This window comes from Oryctolagus cuniculus, chromosome 4, assembly GCF_964237555.1.
Source record: "Oryctolagus cuniculus chromosome 4, mOryCun1.1, whole genome shotgun sequence".
In the NCBI taxonomy this organism is placed as follows: domain Eukaryota; kingdom Metazoa; phylum Chordata; class Mammalia; order Lagomorpha; family Leporidae; genus Oryctolagus; species Oryctolagus cuniculus.
In genome coordinates this window covers 109,112,587-109,139,471 of record NC_091435.1, presented here as the reverse complement: position 1 = coordinate 109,139,471, position 26,885 = coordinate 109,112,587, and the positions used below count along the sequence as shown (strand labels likewise).

The following is a 26,885-nucleotide window of genomic DNA, read 5'->3' as shown; positions in this document are numbered from 1 at the left end:
GTTATTCCTGAGCTGGGATAAACTTCAAGCCTCCTGACTCATGATTCAGGCAGTTCCTACCAGCTGCCTCTAGGGGTCCATCTCCAATGTCTAATCTTCAGGAGAAAGACAAGAGAGGGAATGGGAAATGACCTTTCTGTTTGGGGTAACCCCCATTATAAAGCCACCTGCATCGAACTCACTGCCCTACTAGAACTCACTCATCAGTGAATGACTTTTCCTCTTAAAGCAGGGTTTTTACTATGCCTTCCAAAGGCCCACAAATTGCCTTTTGATGTCTTAATAACTACTGGAAAGAAACTTCTGACAGCTATTAAAAATACATAGTCACAGTTTGGTTTCATTGACCAGCAGGGACATTCATTTAATTTGGGATAACGTGAAGCAAGTTCTTATGTAAAAATGAGTAAGACTGAATCTTTGCCTTGGAGGAGATAAGAATCTAACAGGCAAGAGGGGTAAATACTCAGGGTCCCCATGACTGTGAAGCACGGGAACGAACATTTGTTCTCTCTCCCCCAGGTCAGTATCAATGCTAGATACTTTACCTATAGCTTCTCATTTATTTCACGTAACATTCCCCCTGAAACAGCGCTCCTTCGCAAGCAAGGGTACTCAGATTACACGAGGTTAAGAGCTTTGAGCTTTGGTCAATGTCATCACACTAATAAAGGCCCATTTGGATTCAGAATTCGATCCCGAACTTTTCCAATTGTAAAAAAACTAGTGCTCTTTCCAACACATTATACCCCAACTAGTGGTACATGAAAGCAGCAATGAGCTATCAGAGAGGAAAGTAGACAGTTCTACCCTTTGTAATGGACAGTGAAGTCTCTGAGGAGGAAATGGGCCGGGCCTTTGAAGGTACTGCTTCCTCAGGCAGCCGGAAGCTGCAAGTGTGTGGGGGAAATAGCATCCCAAGGCATGTACCCACACGAAAAAGGATGGCAGTATTACAGTGCATGGCATGTTCAGCAAACAGTGGGCTGTGGGTGGCCACGCATCTGGATGCAGGCAAAACAGATGAGAGAGAAAGGCCAGCAGGGGTGCAATAGCTCATGACGCTTGCATATGCCATCCTGAGGACTTTTCTGTGGACCACGAGGAACTTGCAAACAAGGGACAACGTCACCTCACTCCTACATCTCCATAGCTGTACGCTAGGAATTACAACCCTGAGGACATCTACGTACTCCCTCGAAAGCAACTGAAACTGCAATTTAGTTACATTACCACCAGGAGGCAGCAGTCACATGGTGTAACTCAGGTTTGATAAAGGAGCCTTGCCTTTTGCACTAATAAAGAGATAATGAAAGATAGGCAAAAGGGTGATGAGTTCAAGTATTTTTTCGTTAAGTTACAAATTAGCTTCATTCACTTAGATATGTATGTTTCTAGGCTCCTTATTTTTAAGGTATTCTTTTACCAAAACGTGAACAACCTGTATAAAAGTGCTGTAATACTCTACACTGACAGTTTTACCTCCAAACTTTCCTGAAATGGACACACAGAGTTCAAAACACAATGCAAGAATTTTACCTAATAAACATCGTTGTTACTCCTTCTCTCGAGGGTAAAAACCTTCACATTTCAGGCTCTTCAATTTTAATACTTCTCTAGAATTTGGTCTGATTGCTTCCATATAACTGGGTTAAATTAGCATGTGTCAACATATCTTAAGGAAAAAAAAATACAAGGCTAAGAAATCATACAGTAGGGGCCAGTGTTATGGCTTAGCTGGTTAGGCTACCACCTGTGACGCTGGCATCCCACATCTGAGTGCCAGTTTGAGTCCTGGCTACTCTGCTTCCAGTCCAGCCTCCTGTTAATTGGAAAGCAGCATAAAGAAAAAGCCTTGTGGGCCCTTATGCCCACAAGGGAGACCCAGATAGAGTTCCAGGCTCTTGACTTCAGCCTGGGCCAACTCTGGCTGCTGTGGCCATTTAGGGAGCGAGCTAATGGAGGAAGATCTCCTTCTCTGTCTCTCCCTTTCAAATAAATCATAATGCAATGGAAAGTAAAATTGCTTGGTTCTACCAAAGTTGGTCAGAGAGACAGCTAGTAAGAGAGTGAAAAATGATTGGAGGAAGCAACATAGCCATCTGACCAAACAGAGCCAAAGCACTGAGATCTCATTTGATCAGAGCATTCCTTGGGGAGCAGACAAAAATGAGGCAACAACTCTTATTCTGGATTCCTTAAATGACCACCTAACTCCTGAACACGCTGACATCTGAGCATCTTCCCCTCCCACTCTGCAGAGAGCGAATACTCTCTTAAAATCTTTGCACAGAGCGACCCACGACCACCAGGGATGAAAAACAGCTGAAAAATCAGTCCTGGGAGTTTTTGACCTTGACCTTCCTAATTGTCCTCAGGCCCAGGTGGACGGCTAGCTTATCCCTGTCTGCCCACCCACAACTGGAAGGGGCTTCCTTCTGGCCCAGGCCAGAGCCTCCCGTGTGGAGTACACCTGATCACATCGCAGGTGTGCCTCACAGGCCCTGCCCCGGACCTCCCCTTCCACCTGCGCCCTCTGCTGATCTGGCCCCTCTGGCCCAGCACCAACGCCCACACTGCTCCCCCTGCCCCTCCCAAGCCTCAGCTCATACCTCACTGTGTGAAAGAGGCAGAGAAGAAGGGAGATGTAAACAAAAGAGGAAAGCTCTGTGCTGCGTTGTGCTGTCTGCCCCCTCTGAGCTGCAGGAGAGGAGGAAGCAAGAGCTAACATGGCTCTACTCGGGTCTGGTCTCCCCCTACTCAGCCCCAGGGCTGCACGTTTGGATTCATATCCTTCCCAGCAATGCAGTGACAAGACAGCAGGGTACAAGGACCGGAGTCAAGAGAGAGACGCGTCTGCACCCATGAAATAAAGAGGTATACTAACTGACCTTCGGCTCCAAAACTGATGTTGCACACAGCAAACCTGGCAACCTAATGATCTCTCCCTTCACTGCAACGGTAAGAAAATTCCCTCTGACTTCTAAATAGCTGAATTAGAAAGAAGCCAAAGAGCAGGCCGACTGAAATGCTGAAGACTGTCAGTACAGAAAAATGTCAACTAGATGGATGCTTTTTTTTTTTTTTAATGGTTGTCTGTCTGCAGCTTTTTAGTCTTCCATGCATGAATATTCATTTGAATTAAGAGAATCACTTGTCATGTGAGAGTGCTTCATAGTATCACTGAACAGGACTTTGCTCAGTGCCCTCAAGAGTCATGTTCCTCGCAGTTCTGCTTTTTCCTGAACGACCCACTGCGGCGGTCTCACCCCACGGATGCCCGCAGAGACAGCCCCTCGCGGTACAGCGCGGTGCAGGATCAGCCGAGAACCCCCGGCCACCTCCACACCCGGGAAGAGCCCTGACTCAGCCGCCTTCGGCTTCCCCTTCCACAATGCGAGCGGGTGGCCGACCTTTCTCCCCGCGCTTCTTCTTTGTCCTGTCGATGTGGTCCTTGAGCTGGATGCGGACCTGGCGCTCGTTGGGCTGCTCGCGGATAAACGGGTGCTTCATCAGCTGCTCGGTGGCCGGCCGCTGGCTGTGATTCTTCACCAAGCAGCTCTCGATGAAGGACTGGAATTTTTTGGACCTGCCGAACAAAAGCGGTGAAGCCACAGCTGAAATGACAGTCCACAGAAACGCAAGCTTTTTATTTTCTTTAGTGGCACAATTAAAATCAAAAACAAAACCCAGCCCCAGTCTCTGGCAGAGGGACCAAGCAAGGAGAGAATAGGTCCAGTGCTGTCTCAGGTATGACGGCGTCCAAAGCCATCACCACCGTGAACACGTGGTAGCCGCACCCACGAGAGTACTTTTGCACAGTTCACGAGCAACATCGCACCAAACACCAAAACGAAAGGAAGAGACTCAAGGGAGAATCCTGACTACAAGGGCTCCTGGAAGGCGGAAACCAGAGCTGGGCCTTCAAAAGGACAAGCAAATGCCCCAGGGTCTGGAGAATTCTGACAGGTGGCAACCTGTGTTGGAGGCGAGGGGGAAGAACACTGCACAGCAGGTGTCGCCGAGTGAACTGTCAAAACGGAGAAAGTACAGCCAAGGCGGGACGGGTAAGCGGAGGGCTCTTTGCAAAAATGATTCAGAGTGAGGCTGGCACCTGGGGCGTAGCAGGCTAATCCTCCACCTGCAGCATTGGCATCCCATATGGGTGTAGGTTCATGTCCTGGCCGCTCCACTTCCGATCCAGCTCCCTGCTAGTGGTCTGGGAAAGCAGAAGATGGCCCAAGTGCATGGCCCCCTGCACTCCATGGAGACCCAGAGGAAGCTCCTGGCTCCAGATTGGCCCAGCTCCAGCCACTGCTAGTATATGGGGGAGTGAAGCAGTAGATGAAGATTTCTCTCTCTCTCTCTCTCCCTCTTTTGGTAACTCTGCCTCTCAAATAAACAAATCTTTATAAAATGATTAAGAGTGTCATATGCCAAAGGGACCTGGGACCAGAACTTTTTAACCCATAACTTCACTTTCCAATGACTAAGAACAGGCTGTAGATGCACATGTATCTTTGTCAACAATTCAGAGTGGGAAATGCAAGGACCAAGTACATAGCCAGCAGTGAACTTGCCTCTGGAAGACACTATTATCTAAAGCGAAATCAGGCGCCAGACACCCAGAGGCTGGGCATGCCGGTGGGAGCTCCCGCCCCACTGACAGAGCAGCAAGTCTGCAAGGTGGCAGAAACTAGAGCGGACTTTAGCCAGCATTCATGACTCGGGCACGGACGCTGCTGCGGAGGTTCTGAGAAACTGTCTGGAGTCGTGGAATCATTAAGCTGATGACTACCGCATGCCTTTCAAGGGCCGCAGTGACAGCCCAGAGCTGCACACCCCCACCGAAAGACCTCAGCTGGGCAGTGAAGGCGACCCTGGCTCAGCGAAGAGGACAATCCGTTTTGTGTGCTCTCTGTCTCCCTCGTGTGGTGCACTGTGGAGTTACAGGAGTGGATCCCAGTGGATCCTCTTTCCCATGCTTTCCCACGCTTCCCAACAGGCACCAATCCAGGTGCGTGCACGCACACGCATACGCATACACACACACACACACACACACACACATTTCAGACCCCCTAAGTGTCCGGACCACACAGAACACGGTCAGGAGCACATTCCTCAAGATTCAAACCCACTTGAATCCCATGTGCACGGCTCTGATTCTGCCCAGGTCAAAGCACTTCCTCACCTTATTCCATGTTTTTGGAAGCCAAGAATAATTGGCCCTAAGTCTCCAAGATAATGTTCAAGCTTTGACAACATCTGACTTAGAAGGGAAGGAAACTACTGTGCTTGAAGTTACCCAGGATTAATCAGGACTGGCCACACTGTGGACGAGACATAGTTCATGGCCACTGGGGACAGCACTTCAGCCCCTGAGCCCATGTCTCCCAGCCTCAGCATTACGGCTGCGTCAGGATGTGCCCGAGCCATCCTTGTGTCACCGGAACTCCCCCTGCCTGGGGTGCTGGCTGGCTGAGCGCTCTGGGCAAGGGCTGGACCGGGACTGCCTTCAAATCCACGCATGTGAGGGGCAGGAAGGAGCTTCGGAGACGAGACCACATTTTCTTTCTCAGTCCCGCTGCGGTGAAAAGTGGAAAATGGTATTCCCTCCTCCCCACCCCCTCCCACCCCCTGCAAGAAACCTGCCTTGAGCTCTTGAGATCACGGCCACTCCATAGGAGCAGACCAAAGAGAATGAGTGAAACTGCAATAAGAAATAGTCAAAAAACACAGTGGTTTTCTCGGTAGGAAACCAGTATCAAAAAGACAAGGTTGGGCTGGCTTTGTGGTTCAGTTGAAGCACTGTTGGAGATGCCAGCATCCCACCATGGAACGCTGGTTCAAGTCCCGCCTGCTTGCTCCTCTTCTGACCCAGCTCCCTGCCAATGCTCCCGGGAAAGTAGCAGCAGGTGGCCTAAATGCTTGGCCCGCTGCCACCCAGATGAGAGACCTGGTGGAGTTCCAGGCTTCTGGCTTCAGCTTGGCCCCACCAGGCTACTGGGGTCATTTGGGAAATGAACCAGGGAACAGAAGAGATTCTCTCTCCTGCTCCCCCTCTCTGCCTCTCAGATACGTAAACACATTTTTTTTTTTTTTTTTGACAAGCAGAGTGGACAGTGAGAGAGAGAGACAGAGGGAAAGGTTTTCCTTTTGCCATTGGTTCACCCTCCAATGGCCGCCGCGGTCGGCGCGCTGCGGCTGGCGCACCGCGCTCATCTGATGGCAGGAGCCAGGTGCTTCTCCTGGTCTCCCATGGGGTGCAGGGCCCAAGGACTTGGGCCATCCTCCAGTGCACTCCCTGGCCACAGCAGAGAGCTGGCCTGGAAGAGGGGCAACCGGGACAGAACCCAGCGCCCCGACCGGGACTAGAACCCGGTGTGCCGGCGCCGCAAGGCGGAGGATTAGCCTAGTAAACACATTTTTTAAGACCATGAAAACAGTGAATTGACAGGAAGCTGTTACATATTCACAAGGAGTGCAAATGCTAGTGCTCCTTTTCCTGCTGCAGACCAAGGCAAAGAGCTTGTTGTTTTCTGATGAAGCGCGGGGCTTAATTAGAGGTTGAGAAAATAAAAGGAATCACATCCAATTTAGCGATGAGATCGACTTGGAGCTGTTCCTGACATCCAGAAAGGAGGCAGACAAGTGGCCAGATCTGCAGGATGGCGTAGGGTTCAGAGCTTAGCAGAGGCAGCTGTGGGACAGCCCCTCCTCCAGGACGTCTCTTGGGGGGAGCAGTGTTCCAGAGACTGGCGCCGGGCCCGCGGGGCCACCAAGCAAACCCACGGGGCTGCGGATGCTTCCCACATCTTCCCCACGTGGCACCCTCTGAAGAGAAAATAACGCTTCGTTTCTTAAAACATGTTTGCCAAGAAAGATTCCTTGTTTCTTCCTTAAGTTAGGGTGGCTGGGGAATCAATATGCTTAATCACACATTTAGTTAAACGGGAAAATACGTCACCTGTGTTGACAACTGTTCTAATGAGTTCAAAGTCCATTTGTATAACTTTATTGCATGACTTTGCTAATTTAGTGGTCTCTTAAAAAAAAATCAGTAGCACTAATTTCCTGAGGGTTGGCTGGCCAGAAGAGAAATGTTAAAGATCGGTACACTAATTCTACCACCCAGATTTATCTTGTAAAATTGTGTTGGAGGAATTCCAAATGTCTAAAAGATGGTCACAGTAAGCTATGATCAGCAGTCAGGCTAAAAGTTCTGGGCCATCATCAGACTCCCTAAAAGCAACGTGACCTTCAAGACCCACCCTGGCCCTGCCCCAGGGGCAAGTGGCTGAACTGCTCTGTGCCTCAGTGTCCCTGACTAGAAGTGAAGAGTTCTCAGCACCCATCCCAAGAAAGCAATTCGTGTAGAAGCCTGGGAATGGGGCTTGGCATCCCAAGTGCTAACTGTGTGTTTGCTACCATTCCTATCATAACCGTGGTGACCATGCGCCGCTGACCATCGGCAGGCTTAAGGAACAGAGCGTGGAGGACTGGGGCGTGGGAATCTGAAGCTGCTTCTCCCCCACTTCTGTGGAGCTGAGTAAACCCGGCCCCGTGCTGCTCAGTCCCTGGGAATCGTGCTGCGAGAGGCGATTTCACTGCTGTGTAAACATCGCAGGGTTCACTGGTGCCAATCAAATGGCAGCGGCGTCCCAAGGCCATCTAATCTTACAGGCCCACCAGAGTCTGCGGGGCCTGTTGTAGGCCAGAATGTTCCGCTGGGGTGCACTGACTGTAGGGAGTCCTTTACTGAAATTAGTTGACCCATATTTGGGTTAGACTGGAGATCAGGAAGAGTCAATAGGAGACCGTGCAAAACTAAAGTGTGCATAGCAGTTTTTGCTTTGATCTTAATAAGGGCCACAGCTACCAATCCAGCCTCTTGGGAGTGTTTTCCTGAGCCTGGCTTAGCATTGTCGTTATTTTATTTAGGACATACACAAAAGAGCGTTGGCATTTCTTAAAAGTGCCTGCCAACCCAGCAAGTGCCAGAACTGGGGCTCCATTCACCAACAGGGTGAGCATAAGCTCTGGGTGTGGGCTGGCTCCCTGGGGAGGAGCTGGCTAGGCACAGGCCTCACACCCTCCCTGAGCTCCAGGTTGCACCTGCAGGCCCACAGGGACCAGGGGGCGCAGCGTCCCTGATTAGTTCCGACTTTCTTCTCACTGAAAGGGCACACGGGAGGATCCGCCTGACCGCCTGCTTACAGAGTCATCCCCAACCCTCTCCAGAGCCCCCACAGGGAAGCCAGGGCCTGGGTGCTCTTGCAGGGCCAGGTGAGCACACGCAAGCAGCCATGGAAGGGAAGGGAAGAGAGAAACTCTGCAGGCTACGGGTTGCCCCTGCGGGTCAAATCCACCCACCCCCGGGGGCCCCAAGGGGGAAAAGGGAATCCAGCCATGCTGTTCACTGGCTAGGGCGGGGCGGCTGGAGACACAGGGTCTGATCCCAATGTTGCTCAGCCCTTCAAACAGCTGGCTGCCTGGGCACGTGGCGGCACCCTCGCCTCCATGCTCCCTCGGCACTAACGCAAGAGGAGGAAGACTCCCGCTGTGGTGCTGGGATCCTTTCTCTCCCCAGCCTGAAAAGCACAGGGAACAAACTGTTCATAGCGAGAGCTCGGAATACAGTCAGTAATGCTGGCTGGAAATGACCTTTACAGAATGTCCACGCTGAAAACTGCTCAGCCCCATTTCCACCAAGGTGACAGTGTTGAAATCCCCTGGCATATTTCTAGTTCCACCATTGGAGGTAAGTCCGAGTGAGCATGTGCCAACCTATATATCTCCTCCCTCTCTTATTCCTACTCCTATATTTAACAGAGATCATTTTTCTGTTAATTTTAAACACCTAAGAATGATTGTGCATTGATTACAGAGTTCAACCAGTGGTCTTATGTAGAACAAACAGAGCAACAACAACAACAACAAAAATACTAAAAGGAATAAAATAGTAAGTTGTTCCTCAACAGTCTAGACAAGGGCTGATCATGTCATTATCTCTCATAGTGTCCATTTCACTTCAATGGGTATCATTTTAGATGCTCGTTTAGTTGCCATCGATCAGGGAGAACATATGATATTTGTCCCTTTTGGACTGGCTTATTTCACTCAGCATGATGTTTTCTACACCAGGAACAGTGCACTCGACTTGACAACCCCTTTGTGGGGGAGAACAGCTGGAAATCAGAGACCATTTTGGGCTGTGTATGGGGGAGGTTATCCCTTTTAAGAAAAAAATTGAAAAGAAGGCACAAGAATTTGGCTCGGTGGTTAAGCCGCACCCAGGCTGCCTGCGTTCCATACTGGTTTGAGTTCTGGATCCACTTCCAATTCATCTGCCTCCTTATAGCCACCCTGAGAGGTTCCTGCCACCCATGTGGGAGACCCAGACCAAGTTCCGAGTTCATGACTTTGGTATGGCCCAGCGCTGGCTGTTGTGAACATTTGGGGAGTGAACCAGCAGATGGAAGATCTCACTTATCTCCTTCTGCCTTTCAAGTAAGATGAAAATGTTAAATGATTTTACATAAGACATTTTATTTCCTCCCAGGGACCAGGGCCTGTGAAAGCCAAGCCAACCTAACCCACCCCCCTCATGCTGGACCCGGTCTTTTCAGATGAAGCACTCTGAAGTGTGCAGGGATTTGCATGTAAAAACTGGAATTAACTGGAATTCTGGGGACAGGGTGAGGGTGGGGAGCACCTGCAGTGTGGTATGTCAGATGTCCCAAGGCCACACCTCCTTTGTAAAAGCTGGGGTCCAAGTGGGGAAGAGCACAGTCAGGCTTGGCTGCCCCCACTCAGGATCACACAGTCAGGCTCCTTTCCCTCCCCGGCACCCCCAGGATAGGGCTCCCACTTGGCTTTCAAGTCAGCAACGGATGTGCAAAGGGCAGGAGGCACTGCGACTCAGCCTCCCTGGCTTCTTAGGCAACCCCCCCACCCCCACCCCCCATGCCATCAGAACCAGCTACACTTGTCAGTGGTTCAAGGCAGAAAAGTCAGCCTGTGTTACCCCAAACAAGGTCAGGCATAGCTGATCATTCAAGAATGTAGGGGCCGTTCACCCTCCCTTCTTTGGGCTGGACCAGGGGCAGCCTACCCCACAGTAAGCTCGGAATGGCCCAAGTGCAATGGCCAGCTGACACGGGCCACCAGGGCAGAAGGACAATCCCTTGACCAACCTCCCTGGCAGTAGGAGCCACCCCTTAGCAGGGCGGTGCTGCTGTGCCCACATAAAGGGCGGACATCTAAATGCAGCACCCCTTCACCGGGGTGTTAAGTGCTGGCAATGGACACAAAGGATTTTACGCACAATGTGTGGCCACGTCGTGCCTGAGTGCACACACACCTGCAGCTGGCCCGGTTGTCCTCATTCACGTAAAACCCCGAAAGAGCTGCTGAGCAGCAGTGGAGGGAGCGGCTCGGCTTCCAGCAGGCTCCTCGTGGAGCCTTGGCTCGCGGCACCGGGAGCAGCCTAGCAGGGGCTCTGCAGTGTTTCTGTGGCTTCCGGGGAGCGCGTGGAGCTGGCTCCTCTCCCGGGGAGTGTGACCCAGGAGGAGAGCGGGGGCAGGGCCTCGGGGTGCTCTGCGGATCACGTGACACGCAGTGCCCAGTGGAAGGCTGTTGCTGGGGAAAGGAGGCTGCTCCTGCACAGTGACCCTCCCGGAGGAAGGAGGAACAGACGACGAATGCTCAGGCTCCTCGTCACCAATAGCAACTCAGGCTCTGCTCCGCCGGCCCGGCAACCAGGAGGCTGTCGCCTCTTTTCTGGCTGTCTCCTTCCCCCTCTCTGTGTTGTACCAGTGTTGCTATGCCAGCTCTATGTGGCGCATTCATTAAGGCTTCTCTCTGTATGGTGCAGGCTCACCCCAAAGTTGGGAAACAGGGGACCCCCCAAGCAAGGGCGATGAAAAGGGGCAGAAGCATCTTGTGCCCTCCTGGTCTAACTCCCCAGGAACTGTTTCTAGAAAAAGGGCTGCAGGCATTGGCTCAAGTGCAAGAAGAATCAGAGTTTCAAGAATTTGTATCAGGGCTGGGGCAGGGCAGAGACCAGGCCTGGTGGTTAAGACGCTCACAGCCCACATCAGAGTGGCTGGGTTCAATACCTGGCTGCGGCTCCCGACTCCAGCTCCCTGCTAAAGCCGACCCCGGGAGCAGCAGCGATGGCTCAAGCTGGCTTCCCTGCCACCAGCTCTGATCCCCAACTGTGGCCTTTGCAGGCATTTGGGGGAGTGAATCAGCAGATGGAAGCTCTTCCTCTCTCTGCCTCTCATTTGTTTTGAAAAAGAAAAAACTGTTATCAAAAAGATACACCATTTCCACAGGGAGAAAGGAGGAAGCAATGAATTTTTGCAACAGATTGATAACAGAGACCCTAAGGTAAGTCACACCACAAAGTCAACCATCTAACACGTGGCTCAACCTGTAGAACTCAGTTTCCCAACTTCAGTTGATCACATCCTACGCACACAATTTGGCTACAGCCTCACACTATCATAGCAGCCTTCATATAGTCATTTTCTTTCAATTAAGTCACCTTTTTAGGGGAGTGTGCCTGTTACAATGAAACGTTATAATACTGCCCAAAAGAAGCCAGCTGTAGCATCTGCAACCCAGAGTAAGCAAGAGTTAAAACAAAAATCCACAAATGGTTATGCACATGCTGCAGATATCATTTCAAACAGCACCAGGTGTGTATGTGCACTAAGGGAATTAAGGAATACAAGTCGGCCAATCTACTCGGATGACGCGATAAACTGCCATCTTCTGATACAATGCTCCATGCTGCTGGGAAAGATAACACTTGAGGTCATAAATCAAAGAGCGACTGTGTTATTACCTGGTCTCCACTACCCACTGCAGCTAATAGCTCCTCACTTTGAAGGTATGGGAATAAGACTCACTCTACAAATAGCAGGTGCTCTGTGTGTACTTTAGATGAATGACAGCATATGGAAAGCCAGCTATCAATCAAGTCTTAGTGTATGTTAGTCTCCTGTTGCCAGCAGTGCCTTGGGATTCCAGCTAACGCAAAAGAGAACCATCGGAAAAATCTCACCCTTATAGCTGCAAAAACACCGAAGAGCAAACTTACCACTTCTTGGACTTCAGCCGAGGTGCTGGGTTCCGGGGGATGAGGAAGAGGGCTCTCATGGGGTGCATGTCACAGAGAGCTGCAAGAGACCAAAACAAGGGCCAGCTCGCTAGGGAGCCAAACCCAGGCCGAGCCTGGCCTGGCTGTGCAGACAATGCTGCCAAATGAGTCCACACGCGACCAGTGAGCCTTGACTCACAAGGTCCAGAAGCTTCCACTTGGCAAGCATTTAAAAGAGCTCATGCCTAATTGTAGGAGCCCCATAAATACACCATGTTTCTGCTGCTTTGTTGGTCTTTTCACTGACGGAGCTTTTATTTTACATTTAAGGGAACTGAGTAAAAGGGTCTGCCCCCAGCCATCTCTGCAGTAAACAAACCATCTGACATTGAAACCGATGACAACTGCGCCAATGACAGGTGCATTCCTTTCAATTAGCAAAAGCCTAGGCCATAAAAGAAAAGATATTTGATAACCTGCAATCTATATCCAATATACTGAAAGTCCATGCAATTGCAATGTTATTTGCACAGATTTCTGGAGTCCAAAGTGCTAGCCCAGAACAACATTCTCTCTGTTTCTAGATTTCCCAAGTAGATTTTTCAGTTTCACGAAGGGTTTTGACTTTAAACTCACTGGCCCCAGGAAGACCAGAGGATTAACTCAAAGAGAGCTGCAGAAAACAAAGCTATTGCAAACTTGACACTCATTAATAGAGAAAACAGGCATACCTTATTTTAATTGAAATATTTTATTAGCTTACTTTTCAAACATCTGGGGATATCTTTTCCTTGTACCTAGAATAAGAATATATGCTTCCTAAAAGCCCAGGGAGTCTGTGGGCAGAAGCTTATTTTTAGCCCTGTCTGTTACTCATCAAGAATGATAATATGGTTTTCAGATGGCAACAGACTATTTCTCTGATGCATAAATGCCTATGAGTAGTGTGAATGGAGGGGAGCTGTCAACACTCAAAGTCTATCACCTGATGAGTTCTACCAACGCTAGACCGAGAGAAAAGACGACTATGATAACTTGAAGTCGGGAGCGTCGGCCACCTGTCAGGCAGCTGCAGGGCCTGTTTCAGTCCTGGTCCTTTGAGAGGCAGACACCAAGGGGATGTGAAGCCTGTAGGCTATACCTGGGGAATGTTCCTGTGTCCAAGGAAAGAGACAGCCAATAAGGGTAGGAGAGCCCCAGTTCACTATGCGGGTCTGGTCTTTAGGACAGGAGGTGGGGGGGAGGGCAGGTGAAGTGTCCTAGTGTCCCACACTGCAGGCAAGGTCAGCAGAGTCCTGGGGATTACCAGGGAGACGGCTGCCTGCAAAGGACCCTGCAGCCTCCGAGTAAGGTTCTGCCCAGTACCCACATCCTTCTTGGCCACTGATGGACCGTGGCCCTGGGGGGCGTGAGGGCAGTGCTGCCGAGCCGCTGGGGCCGTGGTCAGCTCCCCTTCCTGCGGGGAAGCACATCCTCACGGCCACCCCAGGGCTTAGTGCCCCAGATCCCTAGGAACCCCAGGGCTTAGTGCCCCGGATCCCTGGGAACCCCAGGGCTTAGTGCCCCGGATCTCTGGGAACCCCAGGGCTTCTCAAGACGGCCCCAGGGCTCTGGCTACTCTGTCTCAAAGAACAGCAGGGCGATCTCAGCTTCTGAAGAGCAGAATTGGAGGAGGAGTGACAGCTCCTGACTGTGTGTTTGCTGAACCAGTGCACTAGCAATTGGCTTTGGCTGTTTGTATGCTGGAGTTTTGCAGTCTTTGTGGGTTGGTCACAGTTCTACGCTAGATGAAAAGCAGTTCAAAGAATAAGCTACACGATCTGCACAACAAACAGGACTCCCCAAAGTTTGCTTTGTCCCTTTGTTCTCGTAAAGGCAAGATGCTTGGGCTGCTCTAATATGAATGGATTCCTGGTTGACCAGAAGCCTCTGCTTTCTAACTCTGCCAGCTCAAAGGCATGCAGGGCGCAGTGTAGCGGAAGTAAAGCCACTGCAGCTCCTGGCAAGGACCCCTCAGCGCCCGCAGAGCGGACCAGCAGCACAGTTCACCACAGAGGAAGGTACTTACGGGGAGCGCCTTCTGCCATCTCGATGGCGGTGATTCCCAGAGACCACAGGTCACTCTGAAAAACAAGGAAGGCACAGCCACGCGTAAATTCCAGCATCGCACGACAGCCTGACTCCACTGGTCACCACATCAGGACTGCACTCCAAGGCCTTTTTAACCAAGCTGCAGGGCAGGAGCAGCCTCGCTCACTCGTCACTGACAACGTCTTTCATGGTGCCTGACACGCCATGTAAGTTTCCAATAAATGCATAAAAAGCATACGGCTTTAAAAATTAATTCATCATTGAAATTATCTGTCACTCGAATCATATCTCTGCTGCTATTTGTCTGTGTTTCACATCTTGATTGAGCTGGAGCTGTCAAATAATAAACCAAGCATATTTAAGACATGCCACTGGTAAAGTATGACATATATAGGCTTCTGTGAACCCACCACCATCAAGGTCGCAAACATACCCACCACCCCCAAAATATCACACTTGTCCATTCGGAGTCCCCCACTCCTTTCCTCCTTGCCCATATCCCCAACTCCACTGTCCCTATGTAACCACTGATCTGTCACCATGGATTAGTTTGCATCTTCTAAAGTTTTATATAAGCAGAATCATGCAATAAGTGGTCTTTTGCATCCCATTTCCATCACTCAGCAGAATGCCCACCCAGGTTGCACCGATCAGTACTGCCCCCTCTTCTGTTGCTGAGTAGTAGTCCACTATCTGGACACATTACAGCTGAATCATGCATTTGCATGTTGATGGACACTTGACTTATCTCCAAGTCAGGCTACTGCACATAAAACTGCAAGGAACAGTGGTACAGTCTTTGGGTATGCAGTTTTATTCTTTTAAATAAACGCCTTGGAGTGGGACAGCTGGATCATACAGTGGGTGCTAGGTATATTCAATTATTTCCAACCTATACAACCAGCAATTTCATTTGGTTTATCCTAGTAAGATAAAGGCAGGGAGACTCTCCAATGGTGATGTTCACTGATGTATCTCCAGTATTTAGAATATAGTTGAGTGCAGTAATGGGTGTTTAGTGTATTTTGTTGAGTGGGTGAACAAATATCTTTCTTTTTTGATAGGCAGAGTTAGACAGTGAGAGAGAGAGAGAGAGACAAAGAGAAAGGTCTTCCTTTCTCCGTTGGTTCACCCAGCAATGGCCGCTGCGGCTGGCGCGCTAGGCCGATCTGAAGCCAGGAGCCAGGTGCTTCCTCCTGGTCTCCCATGCGGGTGCAGGGCCCAAGCACTTGGGCCATCCTCCACTGCCCTCTTGGGCCACAGCAGAGAGCTAGACTGAAAGAGGAGCAACCGGGACAGAATCCGGCGCCCTGACCGGGACTAGAACCCGGTGTGCCGGTGCTGCAGGCAGAGGATTAGCCTAGTGAGATGCGGCACCGGCCACAAATATCTTCCAAGTGGAGTAATAACATAGTATCCTTATGCCCTTATATCCTTTCTTATGCTTAGACTGATGTTTATGCTCTGATCAGCACTTTCCAGGCCAATGCCTCCACCTCTGCCTATGCAATCTTTGTCTACAATAATGCAATTCCCCTTCACTCTATCTATGACTCAGAGGTATCTAAGTATTGCATGGGAGGGCGCAAATCAAGAGATGGGGAAATGCAGGTTAGCAAACCCGAAAAGGCTGCTTGCCACTTCAGTTTCCCAGGAGATTGCTAAGAAAACCTAATACAAAATTTGGTTCAATGGCCTGTATTCTGATCGAGTCTCACCCTCAAATAACCGCAGAACCAGACCTAACTGCTTTGACTGTGGCAACAACAGGATGTCCAGTTGTCTTGAGATACAGCAAATGCAAGTCATGTAACCTGGGCGTGTGCAGAGGAGGAAGACTTCAACCTTAACTAATGCCTGGAGCCCATATTCCTGCTCTCTGGAACCAAGGAGCCAGAGAACGAGTGGAACTGAAGAGGAGAGTGGGCTGCAGCCCAGGAAGATCTGGTACTGGAGCTTCTCAATCAGATCTTGTCTTGCCAACACTTCCCCATCCCAGCTTGTCCACCCTAACCCATAAAACCCACCCCAGACCCCAGAGTAGGGAGACAGATGAGTCATGTCCCCTTTTCTCCTTGCCAATTGACCTTACCTTTGTTCTCTCAAAAGTCAGAACCAAACAATCAGCTTCTATGTGCACTGGACATCAGGCCCTTACTGCATAACAATCTCTCATTTTATATGCCTCATGCATGTTGTGCATTCCTGGAAATTCTCATTTGTAACCTCCCTGAGATCACCGGGATCCAAGTGATATTTCCTTGCCACTCTCCTCAAGCAAATGTCAAGGCCACATGAAAGAGAGAGATACTCGGAAGAGAACTATGAAATTTATGCTGAATCATTCCCTAGAATATCGCACGGGTGACATCCAAGCCTGGTATTTGGGCAAAGCCCTGTACAGTGTGGAGAGGGCTTCCTAAGTGGCCTAGCTTCTTATCCAAAGAGCAATCTACCTTGCAGCAGGTGACTGGGCACATGCAACTTCACACTAGCACCAGAGGGGATTCTTGAAATGTTACCAGTTCTCAGTACAACGGGCGGTAACAATGCATCTTCACAAAACCACTGGCCTCAGATTGCAAGGAACTGCTCTGTGTACAGCACAGCTGAAGAAGGTTCCTTTTGTCTTCTTTTTGTTTTGTTTCAAGATGTGCTCAAAGCTTGTCATTAAACGCATACACACTCCCACTTATCTGCACAGCCCAGCAAATACTGCGTTTTCCCACAGGCTCTTGCTTTGCCCAGTGAGGTCATTTCCGGAGCTAGTGGGCAAAGCTCAGCCCACATATTTCAGGCCGGCTCAGGAGCAGTAACGGTACAGGAGGAAAACACAGCTCTCTTGTACCTGGGGTTTTATGGCTGATAGACAAAGACGATTGTTTGGGAACATGATGAAAATGTTGAGTCACTCTGTGCAGGAGACATTAAACAGGAAACAGTAAGGACAGTCTGGAACTGGTGGATGGGCTCCAAAGGTCCCTGTGCAATTGTAATCAAGACACCAATGTCTCCCAGCTGGACGTTCTACCCCCACTGCCCCAGTATTCCTAGGAGTTGCGTGTTCCTCTAGTGTGCATGAGGGACAGGGATGAAAGCGACAGCCACGCTCGGTGACCCCGACCATCACATCAGGGTCCAGTTTACATAGCCCTGGAGTCCAGAGAGCTTTGAGCTGGTTTGACAACCAACAAGCTGAAAGGAAGCTGCAGTACTGGGGTAAGAAGGGTTGCAGACCAGGACGAAGAGGGGGGAAGGAAATGCCCACAAGACCCAGGCACACCTATGCCTTTGGGTGTGTGCTCCCCGGCAAGTTCCGACTGCCTGCAGCAGCTCCCAGTGACGAGCAAGCTGCCCCCTCCCCGGCAGAAGCCTCTGCGCAGTGAGGATCACTGCGGCCTCCCTCCAGCACTACCAGGGCTCCTCCTCCCCCCGCACCTGCGTCCCCCACAGACGTGACCACCTTCCAACACGCTGTGCTTACTCAGCGCTGCCTTCCCATGCTTTGTGTTTACTGTTGTGCCTCTCGCCTTACACACACACACACACACACACACACACAAAGAATCTAAGACCCACAGGAGGGCAGGCATCCTGGCTTTTGTTGATTGATATATTCCAAGCACCTAAAACAGTACTGGGCAATACTAGGCCCTTAAAAAGTATTTGAATGAATGAATGAACAAGTGAAAGAGACAAAGGAGTAACACTTGTGTCCTGGGGCTTGTAGAGTCCCTGTAAATCATCTGATCCAAGCCTGCACTTGATGGGTACGGGAAGGTGACTTAGCCAGGATCCTAGAGTATCTTGGCACTAGCTTTTCAATAGCGTTAGATCTCCGGTCTCCTGGGCCAGTTCCCTTTAAATATCACAGTGTAAGAACTTGAGTGGTCATCCTTTTCCTTTCCTTATCAGAGGCCCAGAACACAATTATTCCAGATTCCTCCTTTGTCTACAGGTAACTAAAGGTGCTGGCAGAGACGCACTGAGGCAGGCCAGTACCAGGTGAAGAAGCCGGCCTCAGCTGCTAGAGGTAACACAGATCGACGCGGGAGATCAGGCTTTTCAATCAGGCTCCTCTCTGAGCTCCCCTTCTCAATCGCCCAGGAGCCATCCTGTGCCACTCCTGCACTCCAGTGTGGTGCTGCCTCACCCACCTTCTCACAGCCCGTGGGGCTCTCCCCTCTGCGTTAGGCTGCCCAGTTCATTTTTCTATGATTTCTCTCCAGGTGGTTGCGGCAGATACTGTTTTTTTTTTTTTTTTTGGCTGACCCAACCCCTTTCTCCCTTGCTGTTCCCATTTCAGAGTAGAGGCAAAGCAACGCCTGCCTCTCCCAACTCCTCGGCAGCAAAGGTGGCAGTTAGAGACGTGACGTACATAGCCTTGGCCACAACCCAGACAGTTCCTGGGAGCTTCCGTTTTTCCTGAAATAATGGACAAATAGACCTGGTGCCTTGCCAACTCTTCCTCGTTTTCCTGGTGTCTTGAATAAAAACAAGGTATCTGGATCAACAGCATCTGTCTTGCAAACATGAGGCCATAAGCAGCAAGTTAACAGTGTCAGGCCAGAAAGACAGGAGCCGGGGTTTCTGAAGACATCAGCTGAGCCCCTCCATCGCCCCTGCAGTGCTCTCTAGATTTCTGGTGACAGAAGAAACCTAAGCACAGCCACACACGTTCCCCAGTGAGAACACACACATGCACGAGGATCATGGGAGAAAGCATGTTTGGACAGCGTGGGACCGCAGAGGTCTCAGCAGTTGGGTGCTCCTGGATTTCTCCCACAGGAAGCAGAGGCGTCAGAGAAGGGATATTGCTTTTGTTTAATACACATCTCAGAATTGCTCTTCTGCAGGCTACCCACAAGACCCCCGTCACACCTGTCACACCCCTGTCATACCATAAGGGCCACATCACCCTGCCCATGCAGCCTCTGATGAGTCACTCGGCCAAGCCAGTGACTGGTGTTTCATTGAGGCTTCCTCCGATATCATTACTGGGATTTTTTTATATATGTATTTTTCTGGGGTACTCTTGTTTTCCAAAACAAACATTTGTATTCCTGGCCATGTATACTCATGGCTGCTTGTAAGTTATGCTTAACTGTCCAGGCTGGGAAGCTATAAATGTCCTGGATGGGCCTTGTTTCAGCCTTTGGATGCATTAGTGAGTCCCAAAGACACTTTGGAATTAAATACAGGAGAAAATGCTCCAGTTACAACTGGCAAGACAGATCACAAGAGACAAGAACCGAAGGAAGGAGGAACAAGATGGGGAGAGTCAGGGAGAGATAAGTTTCCTTTGTGGCCATGCTGTGACTCATTTTGGCAAGAGCTGGGCAATTCATTATTGCAGAGGTGCGGTACAGCCTGCCCGGGGCATGATTAATAGCTCAGTCCTGTGCGCATTACACACAGAACAGAGACAAATTCTAGTGCCTCTGTGAAGGCAGCGGCGAAACACCACTTCCGGCTGGTGTGATAGTGTGTGTGTGTGTGTGTGTGTGTGTGCGCGCGCATATACGAGAGGCACTGGGGACAGCTGGCAGGGAAAAAAGGTTAACCAGAACAAGAGAGCCTTACTTCTGGGGCTGGGCTAGCCAACACAGTGAGGAAAAAACACCCTTAGACAGCTGAACCAGCCACACGAGGGAGGAGAGGCAGCGTGGTACAGGAAGGACCCCCGAGAGCACTGTAGGCAGGAGCAGGCTGCACTGTACAGGCACACGGCCCTGGGGTCGACTCCCAGCTCTGACACAGCCAGCTTGGTGACTTGGGACAAGGCACTTCACAGCTCCGAGCCCATTCTCTCAGCTGTAAAGTGAACATATTCCTTGCAGGGTTGGTCTGTGAACTCAGTAAGACAATACATACCAAGTGCCTAACCCAATACAGTGCTCATATTTAACAAATGCCAGTGCAGACAGAACCCTAGGACCAGTCACAGTGACAGGACAGTACTGGAACCAAATGACTGGGCTCACCCAGGCAAAAACCAGACCCTTACAGAATGCAAACAGGGAAAGGCATGCCTTCCTTCCGCAGCCTAGCAGTCTCCCTCCACCTCTCGCCCCCTCCTGACAGAGCCCGGTGAGAAGGCAGAGGGACAAGCCCAACACACAGAGCAGAATGGCAGACTAGAGTGGACAGAGGGTCGCTCAGTCACACACACACAACCAGCACAGTGAACTCCACCACATTTCACAGGCCAGAAAAGAGTGTTTCATCGCATAAGTCGTTTGTGGTTAATCTTTTTGAAATGTTCTAGTTGGCAAAAGGAAATTATATGTGCTGTGTGTGGTCCCTAAAGTTAGCCTCTTACCCTACTGCTAGAAGTAACAGAGACACAATAAGCGGTTACAGTGCATCATACAAATAGAAGGTCGGGCCATATGAAATTGCTGCTTTTACATAAAAATGACCCTAATAGTAGTACTTTCATATGATGAGGAAACACAAAATTGCCATATATGGAATGCTTGCCAAACATTAGGCACTATATTAATCACTTATATATTAACTCACTTTATTCTATTTTTTTTTTTTTTTATTTGACAGAGTCACAGTGAGAGGGAGACAGAAAGGTCTTTCTTCCGTTGGTTCACTCCCCAAATGGCCACTATGGCTGGTGCTTTGCCAATCTGAAGCCAGGAGCCTCCTCTTGGTCTCCCATGTGGGTACAGGAGCCCAAACACTTGGGCCACCCTCCACTGCCCTCCTGGGCCGCAGCAGAGAGCTGGACTGGAAGAGGAGCAACCAGGACTGGAACCTGGCACCCATATGGGATGCCGGCACCGGAGGCAGAGGATTAACCAAATGAGCCATGGTGCTGGCCCTATTCTATTCTATATATGTGCGTGTGTATATATTTTCTATTATAACCTGTAACAATCTCTCATTGTCGTCTTATACAGGCACAGAAAGGTTGCTAATTCCTCTAACATGATACAGACATAGGAGACACAATCTGCTTTTTAGACTGGTCCTGGCACCAGCTCTCATTCTGGCATCAGCTTACACACGACATTAGATGGAAACAGAACTAAGGTGGTAAGTTCTGGATCACCAAGGGTGTGCAAGGATGGGGAGTTATTAATCATCCCATTCCTCATGTACAAACAGAGGACAGAAGCCTTCAGTTCCTTGTCCATGTGCATTTCTCACCTGGCCTAAGAGAAAGAATTAGAAGAAGGCCTGATGCTTTTCCACCAGGGAGTCAGCATTTGCCTGGAGGTCACGCTGGCTAGGTCTGACTAAGGAGTCCCATTGGGTGGGTGTGACTGTGGAGCCACAGAAGTACGTTGAACAGGGGTCTCCATTTCCCACTGGAGACACCAACATGGTGTCCCTACCGTCTTCCTTCCAAGAGAACAGGGAAGGACTCGTGTTTGAAACTCAGGAGACACAGGCCAGGACTTGCGGACCTAGAGGAGCTATTTCCACCCCCCCGCCCAAAAAAAAAAAAAAAAAACAAAAAAAAACAGAAAAAAAAACAATGTATCTGTGACATGGGAGAAGGCGCATCAGAGCTCAGCATTCACCCAAACCCTGGTGGGGATACCCACAGCTGCCGCCGTGTGCAGCCTCACCAACAGAGCTGAGGTACATCACAGACAGGATCAGCACAGGAGGTCGGCAGGAGGGAGGGGGAGAGGACGTGTCGGTCCCTGGACTTCCACTCCCCTAGTGTAGTGGAGGAGCAAGGCCTGTGTGTGACAAAGCCAATGAAAGCTGGTAAAGAAAATACTAAATCTAAGTTCTCCATCTACATGTGACAGAGGTAAAACACTAGTTTTTCCAGATCTTCTGGCTGTGTGTCTGTGGGTAGGTACACTTATATATACTCTACACATATTACAGGCACGGCACTGTAAGTTGTTTCTTGTGCCTAATACTACCTTGGGACTTGTCCAACCCCAATTGCTTAAGTGTCTACATAGTATTCTACAGGACCCGTTTCCTGTTGGTGGGCATTAGCCACAGAGAACTTTCTTCAGTGGGAGGTTCTATTAAAGCAATAAATACGTAGGACCACAGAATGCTAGGCAGATCCCATCCAACTAAAATGCAATTCAAAGTAAGTTTTAAAAATCACAGTTTAAGCGGCTGAGGAATTTTGAATGGTTTTATTAATTTCACATCTTTTGCATGCTTATTATGGAATGGGAAAGCTTTCATTATTGCCTCGCATACTTAACAAGGAAATGAAGGCTTTCCTTTCACTTGAAGTGTTTTGACAGAATTTCTGAAAACAAGAAAGGAAGGGTCTCCAGGGAAAGCCAGCGCACCAGACAATGAGATTCCGTGCTCCTCCTTAGGAAAGGGTCTACTGTCAGTGAGTTTCTTCCTGTGCCCAGTAGATAGCACACCCAACCAGGCTGTAATACACAGGATGAGCTCTTCGGATTACTCCCATACAGAGGCCTTTGTACAACTGTGCCTCTTTAGTTGTTTTTTAATTATAGCCAGCCTTAAAGACATATTAGACACATCAGATAAATAGCCAGTAAACAACCAGCAGATAATAAATCAAATCATTCTCTTTGGGACTTGGTCTTTATTTTAAAGCAAGGGTTTTGTAGAGGAGAACTTCACCCAGGGATCTGCAAGCCACATTTTCTTCCATACGTGCCCTCTTGGCTGAAAATACCTAGAATACCCAAGAGCCCGCAGTGCAGACATAAGCTTGGGAGGCTGGGATTCTGTAGGGTCCAGTGAACTACCAAACATGTAGTGACAAATCCTTGGGCTGAGGCAGGCCCTCAAGTGAACTCACCGGGTAGCAACTGTACACATACAGCTTGGCTTATGCCTTGCACACAATGGACACTCGATAAATACTAAGTGACTAGACAGTTTCGAAAGTCAACATACTGCCAAGTTGTCGCCTGGTGACAGACCACATTTCTAAGAACACTGACCAGGAACGAGGGTAAGGTATGGCGCCAACAGAGAAGTGAGAGATGACATACAAATTAGCATCTCTGTTGGTCCAAAGTACAACGATGAAGTAGTCAAAATAAATCTAAGAATGCCCACAACTTTTCTGCCCGATCTTCGTATTCATCTCGTTATGTTCCTTTCTTTTGCCCAAGACGAGCGGCCAGTGAAGCTCACAGCCGTGCCGTGACATGCTCCTCCGCTTACGCAACACCCTTCACTAACTCACATGAAGGTCTAGATGACTGAATCTGCTCTTCCCATCAGGATTCTTTATTTCTAAATAGAATAGAGAAATTAATCTTCAATTTTTCATGTATCAGGACACCCCTGTATTCTTGTGTATCTTCTGGCCTCTCTGAATTCACAGTGCACCCTGTGGCTATGCACACTCAACGCTTTGCCTACACTTAGCACTGTGCAGTGTTCTCACAAATTCTGCACTCATCCCAAATTATATTCCTTAGCATGATCTGAAGCAAGAGGACCAAGATGTCACTTAATAGCAAAGTTTGGCTTGACCAGAAAAAGGCTTCTTCTAGTTTCCCTACTGAAACCATTTTGTACCACAGAACAAAAGTCTCATCTATAAGCCTATTTCAAAAAGTTCCTGGAAAAATGGAGTGAAGAGGTCAGCTTATGTTGGTGCAAAAAACTGTCAAATAAATGTCCAGTATTTTCATAACATGCATTTTTTCCCACAAGCTTTCTGAAAACTCCTCATATGCATGGATTTCACTGCGATTTCCACAATTTGTTTTAAAAGTCTAAAATACCTGTAGCCCAGATGTAAACTACTTAGCACTTGTTAAGTATAACTGTAGTTTGACAAATTGGTTATGGCCAATTATGATACAGGTATCTGGATTGGGACATCTATCTTGTAGTGGCTCTTCTGATGGGATTTACAAATGGAATTATTTAAATATGCTTCTCATTAGCAGTTTAAATAAATGACATTTATTTTGGCAGGAGATTAATTTTTACATTGGCAGCTATTTTGAGACAGACTGTCAGCAGGTTACTGCAGTGTCTGACCTTGAAGGCAGGAGGAAATTTACAAGAGATCATTGGGCTTTCAGATCTTCAAACTCGCATTTCTCCCAAAGAGACAAATAACTGTATCAACACCCAGAGACACTGGTCCCAAAGACACGGTAAGGTTTGCATCTTTGTGACCTGATTTGTAATAACCCCACATGTGGAGAACAAAAAATGTTCTGCAACAGAGGAATTCTTCAGGGCCAGTGCTGTGGCGTAGTGGGTAAAGCCACCACCTGCAGTGCCGGCAGCCCATATGGGCGCTGGTTCAAGTCCCAGCTGCTGCACTTCCGGATCCAGCTGTCTGCTTTTTGGCCTGGAAAGCAGAAGTCGGCCCAAGTCCTTGAGCCCCTGCACCCACGTGGGAGACCCGGAAGAAGCTCCTGGCTCCTGGCTTCAGATCAGTGCAGCTCCGGTTGTTGCGGCCATTTGGGGAGTGAACCAGCAGATGGAAGACCTCTCTCTCTCTCTCTCTCTCTCTCTCTCTCTCTCTCCCCTTTCCCTTTCCTTCTCTCTGTGTGTAAATCTGACTTTCAAATAAATAAGTAAATCTCAAAAAAAAAAAGGGGGGGAATTCTTCAGCTGTTCTCTTCAGTTATAAGCTGGAGATTTATCCAGAAGTGTGTCACAGAGAGGCAGAGGACTGCACTGGAGAAAGCACTGGACACAGAGTTGGGGACCTGGGTTCAAGTTCCAGCTCTGATGTGGTCACTGATTAGGTGTGCGCTTGCAAAGAAAAGACCTCGGATGTTGGTTTTCTCATCCACATGAGGGTATTTTAGAGAGAATCACTGAAGTTATTTGGTGAAAAGTCCATGTACTTCCAAAACCAGCCCAGGCACTATCAAGTCTTGTCCAGTGGCATCCTGTGATCTAAAATCCTTACAAGGGCCTCTCTACCCAGTGCACAGAGTGAACGTGTAGTCTCTAAGTCCATCATCCAATTTTATTGTCTTGGCTTTAGCCACAATCCATGTAAAAGAAACGTCACCTGACACTATAGCTGCAGATGGGATAGGGCCACAAATTATAATCATCAGCTTGCAGAATACAACAAGGAAGGCTTCTTGGAGAAGTTGACTTGAACACAGCTTTGATTTATTGGCAAATTTCCATTTTCAATAGGTAAGAAGCCACAAGTCAAAACTTCTATGAGACATCACATGATGCTACAGGAACACCAAAAAAATATCTATCAACATCCCATTTGACTCTTGCAGAAATAAAGACTGATCATGACACTTTGAGCAAGAAATTATTAATCAGAAAAAGATGATCCATGACAACAAATTCTCTCTTGGTTTTAACATAAAAACATTTCACATAAAAAGCTGACAGAACATATACTTTGTCAAAAATCCAAACTATAGCCAAAAAGGAAATCTAATCTACCTTCTAAGAACACAAAGTAAGAGTAAATACAAAAGAATATAGACAGTGATTTAAACAAACCAGGTGTGATGGGTAAAAGGGCTACCATTGAAAAGATTCTCACTTGCACGAATGTCCTATACTGTTACATTCAGATAATGCTTTTCAGTTCTCCCTTTGGGTCACAGCAAGCATACATCCACAGACACAAGGGAATTCTACCACAAGGCTCAGTTTAGAACACAATGAAGAAGTCATACCTTGAAGTCATAGGTGGCATCTGGGTTTTCATCACAGGCAATAACTTCAGGTGCCATCCAGTAGGGAGTGCCAATGAAAGTATTCCTCCTGCCCACTGTTCTATCAAGCTGGGCACTCACCCCAAAATCCACTATTTAAAGAGAAGACCAATGAATAAAGTCACGATGATAGGCATTCTATGGTGACAAAATGAATGTCATTCATTTTATTGTGGTAAGATATACACAACACAAAACCCACCATTTTAACCATTTAAACCTCTGCATTTCTCTGGCATTGAGTATACTTTGTTGGTGCAACCATCACCACCACCCACCCCCAGAACGTGCCCCTCCCCACCCACCGCTGACACTCTGTCCCCCTCCCCACCACCTCTTTACCCACCCCCTAGCAATTATTCTATTTTCTCTCTCTATGGTTTGACTACTCTGGTATCTCATATAAGTGAAGCCACCCATCCTTTGTCTTTTTGTGACTGGCTTATATCACTTGGATAAAGTCCTCAAGGGTCACCCACGCTTAGAAAGGATGAATAATATTCACATATACAAAGGCACTTCCAAAGGATTTCATGGAAAATGGAATTAAAAGTCTATTTTGGTGCAAAAAAATCTGAAGTATTTTTTTTTATAATATGCATTGTCCATGAATTTCCCAAAGACCTCTCACACATACCACATTTTGTTTACTTATTTGCTTGCAGATGGGCATTTGGGCTGCTTATACCTTTTCAGTATTGTCAAGGTGCAGTTTTAAGTGCACATACAAATGGAGGGAGGTGTTATATTTGGATACACCAAGGATTCATGGGTGCTAAAAATAGGTGTTAAATATAAGGCAACTTGGGTTACCATAATGCATAGTATATAGGGGATTAAAAAATGTGATGAAGAGGTAAGGCCTGGAGTCAGACTGCCTACTTTTGCAGCCCATTTCTGCCACTTAGGGCTAAGGATCAGCCTCTTTGCACTTCGCTTTCCTAATTCTAAAAAATAAGGATGACGCCATCTACTCTGCACTGCTCCGATTTCTCTGAGATAATCCATGTCAAAGTGTCCCGTGTGGGGCC

At 48.6% G+C, this 26,885-nt stretch overlaps 1 protein-coding gene across 12 annotated transcripts in view; it reads right to left on the bottom strand.

Annotated features, from left to right (window-relative positions):
• The window catches only part of TNIK (TRAF2 and NCK interacting kinase), a 399,091-nt gene that overhangs the window by 99,489 nt on the left and 272,717 nt on the right, over positions 1-26,885 (bottom strand). For all 12 annotated transcript variants that reach the window (XM_017346916.3, XM_017346919.3, XM_017346917.3 and 9 more), the window contains exons 7-10: positions 25,816-25,946; positions 14,181-14,235; positions 12,113-12,191; positions 3,414-3,589 (exon numbers count right to left, since the gene is read on the bottom strand). In XM_017346916.3, coding sequence (XP_017202405.2) covers positions 3,414-3,589; positions 12,113-12,191; positions 14,181-14,235; positions 25,816-25,946 — 441 coding nt within the window. The remainder of the gene's footprint in view (positions 1-3,413; positions 3,590-12,112; positions 12,192-14,180; positions 14,236-25,815; positions 25,947-26,885) is intronic.